Here is a 15,934-nt window from a genome sequence, read left to right as displayed (position 1 = left end):
CTTGTTCATGCGCCTGTTCCGCCAACTCTGTGTTCGACTTCCTCCAGAAGAGATTCAGCTACCCTGATATGATTAAGCTGCGCTGTTGATCCCGCCAATATGCATGGTGCTCTGGATTTCCTGCTTCAACTCGAAGGTCATGGCCTTAAGGTCTACTCTAGTTGCAGGGATGTGCAGGGATTCCTGTGACACGCGGGGAGACGCTGGTGTATGAACTTGTGTGGCTTTTTTGCGTTTTGCACCTGGGATTGTAGCATCATCTTAATATTTCCCACCTCTGCTCCCTTTGTTTTTGCTGTTGGTGCGACCATGGTTCTGCCGCAATGTGGTGCCGCCAGGTAAGCAGCACCACATCGCGGCAGAACCAGTCAAGAACTGGCACCAGTTTAAGATTGGTGGCGCAGAAGACTTCCATTGAGTGGATTTTTCCTAATAGAGGGGGTTCAACTCCCCAGATGAAGATTGGATTGGGGTACTACCTAATCAGACACATCACTCATACTCTTGAAATGACTTATCGTCCTGATGAAGGCTGCTTACTTATGACACCGCAGTTGGTGACAAGACGGCCGAAACACACTGTGTCGACATTCCTATACAGCGACCATCAGCACTGCTTAAACTAGAGCAGGCCCTATACAACTAAGAAAATGAGCTGGAAATAAGACACTGCAAATATCAGTGTCCAGATTATGTGTCTAAAAATGTTATGTTATCAGTGTATAAAATGCTTTGTGTTCGCCCTCTGTCTGGCCAAATGAAGGTGTATAAATGCATTGTATATAAATGTGTTGTTTGTAAAGAGAGATTTATACAAGACTTGTTGGTACCAAAAAAAATAAAACGGATGTTTTTATGAACAACTAAACATTTCCATGTTACTGTCTATAAACAGTTAACAAGAGGGGAGTGTGACAAATAAAGCCTTCACGATTTTCGTTTTGTTTATTTACACAAATGAAGACATTGCCCAGCATCTTTCATTTTCCCAGCATACCTGCTGGCCCGCTCCTTATGTAAAGAATGAAAAGACCCCAGCTGGTATTTACTCAGGGACTTAGCTTTGCCTGTGGCCACACCGATTTCTTCTCTGTACTTTCCATGAAATACAGCCGCAGTGGGACTTTGTCATGCCTCCGCCTATCCTCGTATTCCTGGAGACTGGAAATGCGGCTCAGCCAGCCCCCCTGTCATGCAGACATGGCTTGACAGTAAGGGCAAGCTGGGCTGTGAGTCCACTGCCTACTCTTGTCAAAAAAGCATATAGCAATGCTGGGGGTGGGACGTCCGGTTATGCTCCAGTCCCACAACTAGATCCCTTGGCCTCACTATCATAGAAGGGCATACTATATAAATTAGCCTCACTGTAACAGCCGATAGAATCTGGTCCTACTATTCTAAGTGGCCATTATGGAACCTGTCCTTGTGAATAATGGGGGCATACTGGAATCTGGTTTTCATCCTACTAACCGAGCATAATTGAATATGGCTAAATGTTTATCTGGAAATTATGGATTCTGTCATTTCTGTTGTAACTGGGTACTCCAGCATATTACATCCCATGCTAAATGGACTGAAATCTGTTACTGATACATGGACTGGTGTACTATTTCTTTCCTTACTGTGCTAACTAGAATTCCCCATTGATTTGACAATTGAGAATGCTTCACACTGCTCACTGTGTTGAATGGGCCTCGCTTTGTTGACCAAACGTTTGAAATGGTCTTGCTACAGTGACTTGTCATGCAGAACTATGCCATAACTGGGAAGAGGGGAACCTGACATTACTGGTTCCATGTGTTAGTCGCCGCTGGGAAAATGTCTCTAGGTAGCTGACTTTTTTCTTGACCCCTAAATATCTTTCCCCTAATATTTTTGGAAGGGTATAATTATATACTATTACCCCCGATCTTAGAATATTTGGGGAAAGTGTTGGATTTTCTTCAGGGTGCATTTTTTGGGAAATGTCACCACCTGGCGGCCATCTCCTCGAAGACATTATCACTGGATACCACATTACTGTTGTAAATGGGAAACCTTGAATAATTGAGCATACTATAATATGGCACTTTATGCTAAATGGGCAAAACTATTGTCCCAAATGTGTATTATGCAATTTGGTACTGAGGTAGACTGGGCTGAATGGAATCCACAACCACTTTGCGAAGTGGATGCAATGAAATCTGGTACCACTGTGCTAGCTGCACAGCATAGAATATGGCAATTGCTCCCTGTATTCTATACACTTTAAAAAAAAATGAATTAGTCTAGCTTATTTCAATTCGATTTTAAACACACCTAATGCAGTGACTAAAACACCCTGCATACAATCTCTCTTGTACATAGTAATACTTCCTATATTCCTATTCAAATGTAGGTAGCAATTTAATGAAACCTGATTTTCCACCAATCTATTTCTTTGATAACATGTATATAGTTTAGTTTCCATAATGTTTACTTTCCATAATGTTCTGCATACAGGCAGTTATGCAAACCATTTTCAACAAATGAAAAACCACCACTTTTAATGCAATGCAAAACCAATGAGTTTTAGCGTAGGCTGAACTAGGAGGTTGCAATGAAATCTGCCTCCATCGTGCTACCTGCACATAATGGCATCTGGCACTTCGGTGCTAGCAAGGCATGATGGAAGGTTGCTCTGCAGTACCAAGTCAGACTGATAATATTTGTCCTCACCATACTGTGACATGTGGGCCTAATGGAACCTGCCCCTATTATTATAAAAGAGATTCATGTAATCTTGCACTTTGATGGCAACTAGGCTTATTGTAACTTGGAAAACGACGAACGCTGTTGGTGCACTCGCTTCATTAAGCAGCGCCCCATCTGTTGGTGGCAGTCACTACTCTCTCAGTCCAATTACAATTCTCCATACAATTATAAGCCTTTTCCGAAGAAACTCATCTCCTGGGTGGAAGAAGCTCTAGGTTCAGAGCCAACAGAAGTACTGAGCCAGCCCTGTTAAACGGGAGACAATCTGCCCCAACTTGTGGACGCTGTCCGATCCAGCATCCTAAGCATGCAGGATCTGCTGGCTGCATTTGATACGGTGGACCACCCGATCCGGTAGAACACATTGGATCTGGAATCGAGTCTGGATTTGAAGTCCAAGGCATGGCTTAGATCATTTCTGTATGGCAGAACTTCAAGGGTTAAAGTGGACCACATCAGCCCCATACCATTTCAATAAAATAGAGTTCCACAGGGCTCACGTCTGTCTCCCACATGTACATATATAACCACGTTATGATGTATTCGAGAATGGGGTTCATCCACAATTATGCAGATGGCAGGCAACCCCTATAAAAATGGGGAACTATTTTTTGAAGTATGGGTGATGGTCTGCTGGCTTCCCCTTAACCACTCTAAGATCTTCCCCTAGTCACTATTCACAGCCTCAGTGAACCTGAAGAATCCATACGAAGATACTTCCCTTTCTCAGTTTAACATAAAAGCTCAGGATAAATTGAAGTTGTTGGGTCATTTTTGGCTCCATGGTCCATGGCTCTGCAAGCAAATATTATTAGCTCATCTATACCTTATTTTATGCTACTTCGATAAGGTCCTTTCAGAAGCCATCTGTGGAGCTATAGGGCAATTTTTGGAGAAAAACTGGATTATTCTAATGTGCGCTTCCTTGATGCCAAGAAATCCTTTTACTATTACAGGTCTTTCTGAATACGGCTGCAAGGATCCCAACTAATATGGGTCGTTGTTGCAATACGTCCCTTATCTGAAGATTATATGTGTTCCCAGTGAGAGCTTGCACAATTTGTAAAGCCGTATATGGATCTGCACAGTCTTACCTCAAAGACCTGGTGAAATGGCGGATGCCCTGCAGAGCCTCATGATCCCAATGCAGGTGGCATGATCACCCATAGGTTTTAACAGACTCTTACTTTGGGACGTTGGTTTGAAGTCCAAGTGATCAAGCACTGGAATGCTCTGCTAGAGCATCTTCAGAGACTTATTTATTAATTTTTCCCCAAGTGCCTGAAAACCATTATTTTAAAATAGATTCATTCTCAACTCCCTTACTGACCCTTTTGTGGAAGCAGTCCCAAAGATAGCACTTTGATACTAACTAAACGAAAAGGCAATCTAATGCAGCTTGAGCTAAGCTTAGCATCCCAGTATATCGGTAGAAACGACTGCCTTTATCTAAGATTATAATGGAACATAGCACTGCTTATGCTACCCGTTCATGTCCTTGTGAATAACCCCACTCTGGCAACGGAGAACCCGAGATTTAATCACAGTACCGGTTAATGGTTTCAGTACCTGTGCGTTTTAGAACACCTGAACATGCTGAGATTACCTAAGAGTATGTATGCTTTTTCATTCTGACATCTTTCGTTACCATCCCTTCCTGATCCCTGCCAAGGCAACCAGAGTGGTCTAGATTTCCAGGGAAAACACGTGTTTAAGACTTTCTGACAATAGTTTTTTTTTTTTTTTTTTTTAACTCTTGGAATCCCCTGAAAGGCACTTGCTTCCAGTTCCAAGACGTGTGGGTCTCTCCAAGATTTGAGCCTGCATGTATGCAGTGTACTCCAGAGGAACCAGGAACCAGCTATTTTACGGTGGCATTAGGCAGTTGGAAAGCCATGTGCTAGATGCGACTCTAGTTACGGACCTCGGCAGTCACCTCAGGGGCTGCAGGTGTTGCCGTATCCAAGGGACGGCGGTTATTCCATCCAGTCATTGCAAACTGAAGGTTGTGGGGCGATCCTGCAGAATGCCGCTGTTACTTGCTATGGGAAATGCGTGGAGAACACCAAGCATGTGTTGCATGGTGAGGACTTTTCGGTCTTCCTCCTAACCCTAAAAGTGGCAGTTGAAGCTGTGATCCTGCAGCCCCTTCGTTGCAATCAAATAGGAGTTCTAAAGATAAGCATTTTGTGTAAACAATGCCCAGGAGCGACTTTATTGCTTGGGGTTCTAGATGTTTTTGAAGACTTTCTTTTGAAAGCCTGCAGTTTGGTCATGCCTTTTGGTCGACCTGAATTTGACCACTTATTTTTTTTCTGGGAGGTCGGAAATGTCCACCATTCCTACCTCATGCAAAATACCCAGCACCTCCCACCCGATACTCCCCGAACCCCGCACATATATGCAATTGGTTGGTTTGATCAAAGTGCACACTCAAACTATAGACTTCCAAAAGAAACATTTAAAACATGGGATGCTATTTCTTGTATGCCTGCAGGGTACAGCGTTGTTACATCCCCCATTTTTTTATGATGTTTTTTACTGTTTTTTGCCAAAAAGGGCAATCCTTGTGCTTGAGACAAGTGGCCTTTACCTTCTAACATTACACCCAAAGTGCTTTGTGATAAAGGAAGTGGGGTTGACAGGAAGGTAGGAAGGATGGAAGAAAAGATGGTAGAGCAGTTTGTCTCAATATGGTTCTTCTCCTGCAGGGAGATGGCCACTCTGTCCTGGGGTCACTATCCTGTCCATCCTGGGGTTTGAGTCTGGCTGCATCACTTTCTTGTCTTCTTGACTGAAGAGGTCTGACAATCGGTTTCTTGTCCTTGACTCTGGGATGACCGCCTTGCTGCCAGGTCTCTGCGTCCATACGTTACAGCATGCTAGACCATTTGAAGGATGGAGACTTTGGCTGGATAGCGTCAAAGCCCCAAAGCATCCACCATGAGGCTGGCGGCCTGAGGTGGTCTAATGACTTCAGCTACACATCATTGCTGCCCACACATCTTTAGCTTCTGGCCTTACTTCCAAAGGCCCCAACCTTACATTCCTCTTTGATGGTCCACCAAGTTCCTTTATTTTGCTTATGAGGGCTGTTCCTGCAACATCTGTCATCTCTGCTACAGACTTTCTCCTCCTGTACCTCCTTGTGTCGCCCTGACCTTACTTCCTCTGTTATAAGTGGGTGATTTCTGCAGCTTTGTAAATTAAGGAACACCTTGGTTCATAAATGTAAAAATATTATGATTAAAACAGCCTGTTTCGTGTCTCAGATTGTGTGGTGGGATTGTTGTGGTAGGTGATATTACATCAGGGTTATTTATTTGTATTCAAAGAACCAATTCTAAAAGGAAATGTACATTCCTTGAATATATTTCATTAGAACACACACTTCTCTTTGTCATTTTGCTGAGAGCACCTAGAAAGTTATCTGCTCTTTGTAAATGAAAACGTTTTTGTCTATTGTCCACCCATCTGAAAAGGAAGACTCTGATCTCCCATTTTCTTCTACTCCACGTATGTTCCACAGGGTATTAGCACACCTGATCAAAAAAAAGTGACCTTTTTTCAATTTGACTGAATTTATTTGATTGTTTTTTCGGTCAAATTAAATTAAACGTATGGGAAGGGGCAAGGGAATAGGTTGAGGTGGGGGGATTTGGGCGGGAAGGGTTGCGGGGGGTCTCCTCCGCATTTTCTACCGAAACAAGACCAACAAATACTCGGTCAAATTGGAAAAGATCAAATATTTTCGAACAAGTAGATCTAAAACGTTGAGTAAAATATTAAGTTCTCGTTAAGTACTACTTAACATCCTCGCATTAGGTTCTTTGCTAAAATGATGTCAGTCATTAAAATGCTCAGATGGAAATCCTTTGCACTGGAGTGAATTGTTAACAGTAAACATTAGTGGTTGCAGAGAATTCAGGGTTACAAATGATCATGTGGAAGGTTTAGGTTTACTTGGTCGAAAATATTGGACCTTTTCCAATTTGACTTAATTTTTTGGGGTCTTTTTCGTCGAAAATGTGAGCATTTTAATGACTGACATCCTTTTAGCAGTTTAGTTTAGTTTATTCATTTATATGACGTGCACCGGACCCGGGGTATCGGGGCGCAAGCAGTACAGACAATGCAAAACTTAGTGAACAGGTTGCATGGTTCAACACAGATACACAGAGAGGATAATAATTACATTGTAGTTTATAGAATACGCATAGCGAGGAACACAAGTGTGCTATACAAATAAACAGAAATAGCCAATATACAAGAGTAAACAAGGGTGTGTATGTAGTCATTTAGTTATCGTTCACTTTGAGCCAGTTAATGTAACTGAGTCTAAACTTGGGATAGGATTGATCCACCCTGATTTGGCGTGGTAGAGAGTTCCATAGTTGGACAGCCTTGACCTGAAAGCTGTTACCACCGATTTTGGTTAGTCTAAATCTTGGAATGACAATGCAGTTAGTGTTGGTGAGTCTTGTCGGTCTTGTGGAGGTTCTTCTTTGGACTCTGTTTACCAGGTAACTGGGGGCAGCATTATTCAGTGCCTTATGTATCAAGGAGGCAGTTTTTAAGTGGATTTTGTTGAGGGTAGAGAGCCAATTGTTTTGGCGCCTTATTGCTGAGATATGAGCCCTTTTAGACACACCTAGTGCCGCTCTAAGGGCTTTGTTTTGAAGGATCTGGATTTTTTGGGTGATGGATTTGTTGGCGCCAATGTATAGTGCGTTGCAATAGTCGAGCCTAGATAAGATCAGGGCTCTAGCTAAAACAATGCAGTTAGCCTTTGATAGAAAGGGTTTGCCCGTTCTAATAAGCTTGCATGTATAGGCTGCAGCTGAGGCCAATGCGTTAAATTGTTTAGTTAAGGATAGGTGGAGTCAAGGTAGAACCCAAGTGTTTTCACCTCTTTGGCTACCTTAATAAGGTTACCATCGATGATGAATGATGAGTAATCCTGTCCTAATTTTTTTACATTGGCATGTGTGCCCAGTATGATAAGTTCCATTTTTTCATCATTCAGGCATAGACCATGAATGGCCATCCATGCCTGGATGATGATACACCCTATTCACCAAGGCCAAATCCTCTTTTTAATCCCCAGAAAGTGGGAGGAGAATCTGAGTATCATCTGCATAGTTAGTGTAGGTGATACCAAGAAGATCCAGATCATCAAAGAGGGGCTTGGTAAATATGTTGTACAGGGTAGATAAGACGCATGATCCCTGGGGAACACCGCACGTGATGGGGATAGGGTCCGCTGCCGCTGAGGGCGCAAAAACCCTTGTGGTTCTGTCGCTCAGGAAGGACTCAATCCATATTATTGCCTCTTTTGAAAAGTTGGCAACCGTGTCTAGATGTCTGCATAGGACCTGAGCTGAGAGGTCTAGTAGTAGGAGGAGGGCTGTTTTCCCTTTGTCTCTTCGCTCATCTACCTGTGCTTTCAGGTCAATAAGGGCCGTCTCGGTTCCGTGTTGGGGTCGGAAACCTGACTGACGAGCTCCCAGGAGTTTGTGCTCTTCCAGAAATTTTTGGATCTGGAGATAAGCTACTTTGTCAAGGTTTTTCAGCACAAAGGGTACAGTGGTGATGGGGTGGTAGTTAGTTGGAATTAGCGGGTCTAGTGTTCGTTTTTTTAGTAATGGGAGCACCCATGATTGTTTAAGATTAGCTGGGATGGTACCAGAGGAAAATGAGGCATTAATCAGTTTAGTGATGAAAGGGGCAAGGTCTCTTGCCGCATCTTTTATAAGCTGAGCTGGACAAAGGTCTCCCTGGCAGTTGGAAGGCTTAAGTGATAGTATTACTTTCTCAACCTCATGGATAGAAATTTTGGTGAAATAGAAGCGGGGGATTAGGGTAGCTGGAAAATCTTTGGAGAGGACATTGGGAATGGTATAGTTGGGTAAGTGGTTAATGGATTGTTTTTTTTGTGAAATTTTATTTTGCAGGGTTGTTACTTTGTTCGATAGGGCCTGTTGTATATCAGATCACCACATTTCGTCCTTGGAGCAGATTTCAGGTGTGGCGATAGGCGATTCAAGTTCTTTGAGGATGGAGAATAGTTCTTTGGTACTAGAGTTGGCATTTGAAATGTGTTTGTTATAGGAATTGCGTTTGGTGAGGAAGATCTCTTATTTGTATTGGGAGGATATATCTGTGAGTTTTATTTGGTTGGCAGAGGTTGGGCAAAGTCTCCATGTAGTTTCACAGTTCCTTTTTAAAAGTCTGAGGTCCATAAGTTGGGGAGTGAACCATTTGTTGAGATGTGCTTTTGGCTTGCTAGGTCTGAGTTTCAGAGGTGCAATGCTGTCCAATGTGGTTAGCAGTATTTTGTTATATTCCCTGACGAGTATACTTGGGTCAGGGTTGTGATCTAACTGATTTAGGGCGGGCAGGATAGCTGGTATCACAGTATCTCTAGTTATGTTTTTTTAATTTCTGGTTGGACAGGCGGGAGCGGTAGGTATAGTAGGCAGGAGTGGTCTATTGGTGAGGAGAGAGAAGGACAAGAGAAAGTGGTCAGTCCAAGGATAGGGTGTAATGGCAGAAATATTGGCAGTGCAATTGTATTCTGCCACCCAGTCCAGGATTCTCCCTTTAGCATGAGTAGGCTGATTAACTTTTTGAGATAGTCCTAGTTCAGATAGTTCGCTATAGTTGTAGCCTGTTTATCAAGAGGGTCATTAAAACCTAGGTTAAAGTCGCCTAGGACTAGTCGTTGAGACGTGGTTTTAAGATAGTCAGAGAGGAGAGTATGGATGTCCTCTTCAAAAGTTCCAATGGGCCCGGGTGGTCTGTAAATGAGATGGATGGTTAGTGTCTGTGAGTTAGTTAAAGGGAGTTTGGCTGTGAGGGTTTCACATGAGGGTGATAATGGCATTTCCTCCGCCTCGTGCATTTGCTCTGTCTTGTCTGATTATAGTAAAGCCATCTGGGACAGCTAGGGCAAGTAGGGGTCCTGCTGCTTCATGCAGCCAAGATTCCGTAATGGCTAACAAGTCAAGGTTATTGGTTATTATTTGGCAGCAATGTCCGTCGCATGTGCCATTAGCGACCTTGCGTTTATTAGTGCTGATTTAATTGGAGGAGCAGGTTTGGTAGTGGTGGAAGGAGGTGGCCGTTGGTGGGAACTTTTGGAATTATTAGAAATGTTCAGTTTGGTATCGATATGGTCTGGGTCAGTGTTATTCGTATTATATTGGGCATTTTCTGGGTGGTGTGGTAGGTAGTTCTAATGTTAGCTGGTGGTAGTGATCTAGCGAGTGGGTTGTGTAGTCTGCTGAGGCGCGAGCGGAGTCTAACGTTTCTAGCCTCTAGGATGCAGGGAGTGCTAAAGTATTGGCTAACTCCGAGGTTCCCTAGGTTTATTGTTAGCAGGGGCTCTGTGCTAGTCGGGTAGGGCATGGTTGCTGAGATTTGTATTGTGGCTAGCAGGAGATAGAATGATAGGATGTTAATAGGGTTCGTCATACATTTGGGCATTAAAAGCATGGGCCCACTGAATTTATTAAATCGAATTAGGCCTCCCTTCACAATCGTCAAGACTACAGAGTTAGAATTATATAGTACTGTAGCACAGGTTATCTAGTCATATCTGGCGTGGGGCACAATCAATGGCTGGGCTACGGATTTTTAAATGTAAGCAGGACTAGGTACAGTTTATTAAAATGCAAACACAGGCATAGGCTAGTTGCAATATTCGCAGGAAGCACAAAATAGTCTGGATGTGAGTTTCAAGATACAAGCACAGGCCTATGCTAGATGCAAGATTGTAGAGGGCGCAACATAGGCAGGAAACGAATTTCAAAATACAAGCACAGGCCTAGGCTAGATGCGAGTTTCAAAATACAAGCACAGGCCTAGGCTAGATGCGAGTTTCTAAAATGGGATACAGACATAGGCTAGGTACAATTTACCAAAGTGTTTCCAAGGGAGACCTAGGTTCGATGTGGTTGGCCAGTGTGGAGCATAGTAGGCCTGTAAGGGAAGGCTGCATTGGTGGGCCAATGCTCGCATGAATCACATAACACCAGGCAGTATTTATAGGAACATGTATAGGTTGGTTGAGGTGAACTGAGATTGCAGAGATTCCCAGTAGTTATTATTGGTAGTATGATGCGGTCGAAAGCACTTACATGTGATGGCCTGTTGACCCACAGTTCTGTTGCGCGATAGTATGCAGTATTGAAGTCATACTCAATGTGCTAAATGGAGGAGCAGATAGATGGCAACGCTCAAAATAGCAGCTACGTCAGGTTGCCCCGTGTCACCCATTGGCGAACAGGGGCAAACAGGAAGGGTCCTTCCTTGCAGAGGCCGGCTTCCGCCTGCCGGCGTCTTTCTGGGGGAAGTGGACGCGCGTTGCTAGGCAACGCTCAACATGTAGTCGGCGGCCATTTCTGGAAGCATTAGCTTTGCTGATGCAACATCGAATGTAGCTCGATGCTGGTGCCGCAGCAGTGATGAAAAGGGGGTAGCAGAGAACCTAATGCAAGGATGTTGAGTAGTACTTAACGAAAAATGTATATTTGACTAAACAGGGCAAAGATAACGTTGAATATATTTGAAAGGTGGCCAGTGTTTACCTGCAAAGCATGATGATGACTGACACTCATGAACGTGTGGGTTGGATACGTTTAAAATCTTCGTAATTGAGGGGGTGCAACTTAAATAATCCACCAATTGCTCTTAATGGGTCGAACACAGTGTTTTCTTATAGGAAATGTCCTGCACAGTTCAGAAATGCATATTCGCCTCTGATGTTTGGGGGCAGGGGATATTTGCCATAAATCGCTGTCTCCTGACATGGGCGTGTTAAACAACAAGCAAAGGCCCACACTCAGTGCAATGTGTGATTGTCTTCGCATATGCTACACAAAGATTAATGCAACTAGGTATACCACATTTGTAGGACGTTTCTAGAAAAAGCTGTGAGTTTAAGCCTCACTTTGCACACTGACAGAACCTACAGGAACAGAAAAAGTGTTTTAAAAGTTGAAAAAGCACATACATTCACAGGGGAATTAATGATTCTGTTTTACAAAAATGTTAAATGCTAAATTTCGATTTTTCGAACACCTGTAAATGCCCAAAATGTTCCTGTTCCTTAGAATGTGCAAAAAATGGCAAGGTATGAACTCAAGGAAGGGTGGTGGGGGGCGTTTAATAGGTGTGAAGAATGATGCTACCTTTAAAAAAAGGGAAATTTATAAATGCTGAAAATGCCAGCGTTGCGTTACAAACACCGAGCTGAAACAATTACATGCATTTAAGACTGCATATGAAAGCTTCACTCGCTACAATAAAACTCCACAACTCACTTTAAATATTAGGCAGCTTATATGACCAACATAGGTAAGGTTAGTGTTTAAGGTTTGATTTGTAGTTGTGTGGGCTTTGCTCTTGAAATAGTTTTGACTGCGCATACCTTAACTACAAGGGCATTTAAGCACTTGCAGAGTTTTTTGAGGTAGTAACCTTCACTCCATGTAAATTGTTTTTCGATTTGGCTATTGGGCGGCGCGCAACCTACAAGCCGCAACTATTGAATTGGGGTACAGCTGAGAGGGAGATGACATGAGAGAAGGGACACAGCTCCTGGGTGTTTGGTTATTTACACACCCATTGATTGCCCTTTGCCATCCAACTGCCTGTGGTCGTTTCTGCTCCCCATCTCCACCCAACACACATCCTCCTGGGATCTTCGAGCCAGCTTTATCAAATCAAACGGTGTGGTGTGAGTGCTTAACTTCAGAAATAAATGTGCTACTGGTGCAAACAATTCTCGCTGTGTGTCTTTGGCCACCTTATTTATGAGCAGTGTGCATATCCTTGCACTGAACGAGTATTGGTAAAGATTATGGGTTTGGCTTGTCTATAGTTATTACATAGACATTTACCAGGCACTGCTTTCATATGCCTAGGACTAGGTACTCGCACAATTTTGCAGCAGTTACTGTCCTATGACCAGATGGTACCATTATGGCGGTGCCTGGCAACTTACTAGCCAATGCCTTAACAAACGCCGAAACTGCTGGCTTTGCCAATGCTTGCTTCCATATGTAATCATCTTGAAGGCCATGATGTAAGCTTCTTTTGCAAGGATATGATGTTTGGGGTGCTCGCTAGTTACTGGCAGTGCCCAACCCGCGGCCGTTCTCGGTTACGTCTCGGCAGGAGCACCGCGCGGATTCGCTGTGCCATCTCAGTCTCTTGCCAATGAGCGGGGTTTGCGTTTCATTTGCCGTGTATTTAATGCATGGATTGCAGTGCATCACCTTAGCTGGTGCTCGGCGAGTGGGTCTGCTGCTATTCATTCCTGCATAATTGCTTCTGCGTATTCATGAAGGCATTGGAGTAATGTTGTTTTTTATGGTGAATTCTTTTTCGCAGGCTAAACTATTACTAAGCTGTAAGGTTTATTTTCATTCCTTCCAAATAATTACATTTGAAACCCTTGAACTGTTGTAACACCCATGTTTTTCTTTTGCAGAATTGAAGCACGAGATCCATGTGTGGAGGCTGACCGCGCAGCGCATTAACCCTGCCAGCCGGGAGGAGACAGCGGTGAAATGCCTGCTGATGCAAAAAGTCCTGGCGCTCGAGTGCTTGCTCAGGAAAAACCTGCGTACTTTCCACAGGTGCAGCACATTTTTATCCATTCGGAATTTGGGCATAAAGCCAAATGCGAGAGCATACTTTCAGAGTACAAAATGGGAAATGTATTGCCTGAGACAGGTTTTCATTGACCCGGGGGGAAATTCCGATTGACCAGTTATGGATTTTAATGCTTGACCCACCCTTTGGAAATGTACATTTTTGCTTTGTAGACATCTCCAGTTAGATCTTCAACTTCTCATTGGTGTCTAACAGTACTTTGTTTGACCTGTGGAACTCCACTTGTCAACCCCCCACACTATCACGAGTGGGGGTTTAGTTTCTATTAAGAGACATGGGGGCAGTCATTTTGCATTTTTTCTTATTTACTTCAACTACCAGCAAAGATTAAAATGTTTAATTACTTAGAATTAAAACATTTTAAGAAACATCAATGAAATGTTTTTAAACAAATAACCCAATCAAAGATGGTGGCTGAGGGAGGACCACCTGTAGCCAATCGGCCACAGTCCCAGAGTATGCAATCCACACTAGCCCTTCCTCTTCTGCAGTTGCGAGAAACTACCAGACAACCAAAGCAGGCTCTCTACATTAGGAAAGCAATATACCTAGTTGGGGAACTCCAAGAGCTTTCCCAGCATGAGAGGACAGTTCTGTTTTCAGCTATCAGGATCTTCGAGGGCCAAGTCTCTTGCTCTATTAAAAGTCTCTTGCCTTCAAGGGCCTGATGTATTCAACAAACACAAAGTTCTGTTCAACATATACTTTGGGTGATGCCTTCACTCCTAGGTCCCCCTCTTCTGGTGCATATGCCTCACAAATCGTATTCACAAATCTTAATGTCTTTTTAAACAGTTCCAGGTGGACAACCCTCTGCCGGCTTCACTCTGGTCAGCGCACTGTTCTTTGGGACCTTAGACTTTGCCCCTTTTAATCAGCATCCCTCCTCGGGGTTCACTCCTGCCAATCTTACAGTTCCTTCTACTTTTTTACTATGTGCGATTCACTTCCCTTATTCATGATCATCTGCCAGTCAAAGACTTTCGACTGCAGAGAGGATTTTACTAGACACCCGTATGACCACTTTGACCCTCTGCTCACCTTTCCCAAGGCCTTCTGGTACTAGTAGTTTCAACAATCAGGTATTCGCCCAGAGTTTCTTGAGTGAGCACCCACGTGGTGCCTGGTTCATCTGCAGCTGGCTTTCCCCTTTTACACCAACAGTTCTTTGTACATTCTGCAATCAGCCGTTTGCTACTTTTGTTCAACACAGTTTGGTTTGTATATTGATCCTCCCCTCGACTCATCGGCTGTGATGAACTGCTTGACTTTCTTCTTATTGAGAGTCAAGGCTGGTACTGCGGTAGCAGGCGTCTCCCTCCGTCCTGTTTATCAGAATAGTCACGCTCTGTGTACCGTTGACATCTGCTGCAGCACACTTGGGCTATTATTCGCAGTCTTACAATTCTTTCCACAGAGGTTGCACAGGCATGGTCGGAAAGGGCAAGGTCGCTTCTCCCCTCTCAGTTTGCGCCGTCTTTCTCCTCCTCTTGAACTGCCGAATCTGGATAGCTGTCTCGTTGTGCGGTTTGCCTTGCTCGTTCTGTGCTCTCTTGCTCCACCTTTTATCCCTGTGAGGAAGGGAAAGGGCTGTCCGGTGTGTGATTCTGGTCAATTGCCTGTCCTTGTCTGACTCTTATATTGGGACATGTCCAGTAAATGGCCCTGGTGTTAGTTCGTTCTCTTTCGTGTTGTGCGAAAGTGTTTGTGTTGGAAAAGGGGCCGGGGCAGTGTTTTGGAATATCCTATGGGGTAGAATGGGGAAAAGGTATTGAAAGAAGGGGGATACCGCATCTCACCAGTTGGTGTCCCACTTCCACTCCCTAAGGACCCCCCCATGCAGGTGATCCTCCCTCACTGGTCCACCCCCCAGGAACTGGATCCAATTGCGATGGCCGTGTCCTTGCCACCTGAATGACAGATCCCAGGAGACTAGTCTGTGAGACACCGTCAGGTTTCTCACAGATGGAAAGACACAGGTTAGGATGGGATTTCCAAAAAAAGCAAAGGTGTACAACGAAAGGCTGTTGTACCATCTCTTTAGTTGTTCTTTAGGTTAGATATACCTTTCTTCCAGTACACCAGCAGGGTTTTAAATGTATGACATGACACTATTAACAATGGTAGCCTTTCTAAGAAGCTGCCTTCCTAGAACCATTTAAAAAATATGTTAAAAGTCACTTTAAAAATATAAAATTATTTAAAAACAAAGTCCTTGAAAATATATAAAACAGAGTCTCTGTACAGTGCACTGTAAAACGATTTGTAAAAACCTTACATGGGAGACAGCCAGCCTGGCCCGGGCTGCAGTCAGTTCTGTTTTTCCTCTGCTTTATGATGTCTGCGCCAGGCAGCGTGTTCTTCTGGCAGGCAGTCGCATGGGAGCCCTAAATGTCCTTTTTTGATTGACTGGGCTGTGTCCAGAGCAACCCAGCAATCAGCAGCAATGATGTGGGGTGGAGCCACTTTTAGTTCTATGGTCGGGCTGCGTATGTCCAAAGCAGCTCAGCCTTGATTT

At 43.8% G+C, this 15,934-nt stretch overlaps 1 protein-coding gene across 2 annotated transcripts in view; it reads left to right on the top strand.

The window, feature by feature from the left end:
• Nucleotides 1-15,934, top strand: part of OCA2 (OCA2 melanosomal transmembrane protein) — a 1,377,074-nt gene that overhangs the window by 889,626 nt on the left and 471,514 nt on the right. For both annotated transcript variants that reach the window (XM_069636602.1, XM_069636601.1), the window contains one exon: nt 13,232-13,379. In XM_069636602.1, the coding sequence (XP_069492703.1) occupies nt 13,232-13,379 (148 nt within the window). The remainder of the gene's footprint in view (nt 1-13,231; nt 13,380-15,934) is intronic.

This window comes from Ambystoma mexicanum, chromosome 7p (assembly GCF_040938575.1).
Source record: "Ambystoma mexicanum isolate Mex_15411 chromosome 7p, UKY_AmexF1_1, whole genome shotgun sequence".
Taxonomy (NCBI): Eukaryota; Metazoa; Chordata; class Amphibia; order Caudata; family Ambystomatidae; genus Ambystoma; species Ambystoma mexicanum.
Note: the sequence above shows the minus strand (reverse complement) of the source record. Positions and strands in the feature narration are given on the sequence as shown.